The sequence below is a fragment of the Notothenia coriiceps genome, unplaced genomic scaffold, assembly GCF_000735185.1.
Source record: "Notothenia coriiceps isolate Sejong01 unplaced genomic scaffold, NC01 NC01_scaffold00022216, whole genome shotgun sequence".
Taxonomy (NCBI): Eukaryota; Metazoa; Chordata; class Actinopteri; order Perciformes; family Nototheniidae; genus Notothenia; species Notothenia coriiceps.
The window spans coordinates 1-3,392 of record NW_011354917.1 but is presented as its reverse complement, the minus strand read 5'-3'; the positions used below and the strand labels follow the sequence as shown (position 1 = coordinate 3,392).

Genomic DNA, 3,392 nt, shown 5'->3' with positions numbered 1-3,392 from the left:
GTTACTGCCCACAGTCTCTTTGGTTTGGACCGCTATACAGGACAGATCAGAACACTTCGCTCATTCACAGAGACGGACGAGGCTGAGCATAAACTGCTCATACTGGTGAAAGACAATGGCAACGTTTCCCTGTCAGCAACAGCTACTGTGGTTGTTAAACTTGTGGAGCCCAGAGAGGCTTTTGCTGCTGCTGATGTTAAAAGTGCAACAAAGGATGATGAGGATAATAATGTGACTTTTTACCTGATGATAACTTTGGGCTCAGTCTCAACACTTTTTCTCATCAGTATCATCGTGCTGATTGCAATGCAGTGCTCTAAATCCACAGACTATACTTCTAAATATCTACAAGAGACTAACTATGATGGGACACTGTGTCATAGCATCCAGTACAGATCTGGAGACAAGCGCTACATGTTAGTTGGACCCAGAATGAGTATAGGATCTACTATAGTCCCGGGCAGCCATGCCAACACACTAGTGCTCCCTGACAGGAGGGGGACATCTACAGAGGTAAGATCCAAAGTTTTACTCTCGCTCCTTTACGACGTTGAGCCTGATTGTGTTGGAATAACACACAATGTATACTTTTTAATATAATTGCATGCTCTCAAAGTGTGTGTATTTCATGGCAACCACTCTTACGGGAAATGGGAAGAGAACCCTGTTATCAACATATTGTTACAATGACAAACTTGGTCATCGTCCTGTTTTGTGAGTCAAATATGTTGATGAGTGCAAGTTATCGCTGTCCGCGTTGTTGAAATCAATGATCAAATCCGTCTCAAGGTAGTATGACAGTCTATGTTAAATTGGTTATGTCTCCGTGGGCTCTCTCTCTAGAACGAAGGGGCATATTTGCCTTCTCTGTCCTTTAGAAGAGGGGAAATGCTGCAGTTTTCATTGTTAGGGAAATACATTTTTCGTGTAAAATCTTCCTTTAAATATATTTTGTTGTTAACAAATGAAGTACTGCAGTGTGATTCTCGATCACTTGGTGTCAGTATAAAACAAATAATGATTTACTTAGTTTTCGTCAGAGTCACTAGACACACCCCCTTCCCCTTTCTAAAGCCGCCATCGACAGACCCGTATACTTGACGGGTTGAATACTCAATTCAGCATTAAAATAGTCTGATGCTCTGATGGAGAACGATTGGATTATAACAAAAGGTGTTAAGAACGGATTATATGTCAGAATACAAGTGAAGCTCTTAGAAAGCTGTTTTTATGTAAAAAAATGTCATTTATGATGGAACAAAGACGACGCCAGACATGGAGAGAGCGGACAAAGTGGCTTGCTTTCATGACGGTTTTGGTTACGTTTTGGAGCGGAGCGTCAGGACAATTTCGATATTCCATCTCCGAGGAAGTGAAAATAGGAACAGCAGTTGGAAATATCGCCAAGGATTTAGGTGTTGACAAGAGCACACTGAAAGAGAGGGGCTACCGTATTGTCTACGGCTCCACGGAGCCTCCTTTTCGAGTGAATCAAGACGATGGTATCTTGTATGTAAACCAAATCATTGACAGAGAGGAAGTGTGCGACCGTAGCAAGGTTTGTGTAATCGACTTAAAAACCGTGCTAGAAAACCCACTGGAGGTGCACTATGTTGCAGTGGAGATTATGGATTTAAACGACCACTCGCCATGCTTTCCCGAACATGAAAATAAGATGGAGATTTTTGAATCTGCATTACCTGGAGCAAGATTTCAGTTACAGGCTGCTCGTGATGCTGATAGTGGTTCATTATCCGTTCAGCAGTATAAATTGAGTCAGAACGAACATTTTGGTTTGGAAGTGAAAGATCGTGGTGAGGACCGCAAAACGCCTGGTTTGATTCTTCACAAAGCACTTGATAGAGAGTCTGTCAAAACCCATACGTTACTTCTTACAGCCATTGATGGAGGTAAACCTCCGCGATCCGGAAACATGACAATAATTGTTCATGTGTCCGATGTCAATGATAACCCCCCCGTTTTCACCAAGGAGTCATACACTGCTCAGCTAAAAGAAAATTCTCCTCTAGGAAAACATGTGATTCAAGTTAATGCAACAGATTTGGATGAAGGTTTAAATGGTGAAGTTATATATTCATTTGGAAAAGACGTGGATGCACGGGCACGTGCACATTTTGATTTGAATTATATGACTGGAGTTATTTCTGTGTCAGGGGCCATAGATTATGAAGAATGTAGCAGATATGAGATTGATATTCAGGCATCCGACAAAGGTGCAGCTACACTTGCTACAGACAAAAGCGTTATTATAAATATTGTGGACTTAAACGACAATGCACCAGAGATGGAAGTGACATCTTTTTCGCATGATCTCCCTGAAGATTCAAAACCAGGAACAACAGTAGCCTTGATAAGTGTTAAAGATCCGGACTCTGGTCTCAACGGGAAAGTGATGTGCTACATTAGCCAATATCTTCCTGTTATGCTCACTCCATCTTTACAAAACAACATGTATTCACTTGTAACAAAAATGCTTTTGGATCGAGAGAAGGAATCGCAATATAACGTTAAAATTGTATGTAAAGACACAGGGGAACCATCCTTATCATCGGAAAAAAATATAAACATTGTTGTGTCAGATGTAAATGACAACAGCCCAGTGTTTACAAAGAACCCATATACCTTCTACATAACTGAGAACAACAACCCAGGAGGGTCTGTTTTATCCGTGACAGCCAGTGATGAAGATGACGGTAATAATGCTCTCATTTCATATTACATAGTAAGAGACAGAGGGGCAGAGCAGTTATTTACCTCATTTCTAAATATAAATACTGAAACTGGAGATATTTCGGCGCTAAAAATCTTTGACTTTGAGACTCTGAAAATGTTCCAGTTCCAAGTTGTCGCCACAGATTCTGGAGCTCCGTCACTAAGCAGCAACGTCACAGTGCACGTGTTCATTCTGGATCAGAACGACAACGCTCCAGTCATCCTGTATCCGGTCAGCTCTAACGGTTCTGCTGAAGGTGTGGAGGAGATTCCCCGCAATGTGAACGCAGGACACTTGGTGACTAAAGTCAGAGCCTATGACGCTGATATAGGATATAACGGCTGGTTACTGTTCTCACTGCAGGAAGTTACTGCCCACAGTCTCTTTGGTTTGGACCGCTATACAGGACAGATCAGAACACTTCGCTCATTCACAGAGACAGACGAGGCTGAGCATAAACTGCTCATACTGGTGAAAGACAATGGCAACGTTTCCCTGTCAGCAACAGCTACTGTGGTTGTTAAACTTGTGGAGCCCAGAGAGGCTTTTGCTGCTGCTGATGTTAAAAGTGCAACAACGGATGATGAGGATAATAATGTGACTTTTTACCTGATGATAACTTTGGGCTCAGTCTCAACACTTTTTCTCATCAGTATCA

At 42.0% G+C, this 3,392-nt stretch overlaps 1 protein-coding gene across 1 annotated transcript; it reads left to right on the top strand.

Moving 5' to 3' along the window:
- Window positions 1-1,249: 1,249 nt before the first annotated feature.
- LOC104953867 (protocadherin alpha-3-like) lies at window positions 1,250-3,386 on the top strand (the record flags this gene model as incomplete). Its single annotated transcript, XM_010780898.1, has 1 exon — window positions 1,250-3,386. A coding segment is annotated over exon 1 (2,137 nt), but the record flags the coding sequence as incomplete, so codon positions are not given.
- Window positions 3,387-3,392: the final 6 nt, after the last annotated feature.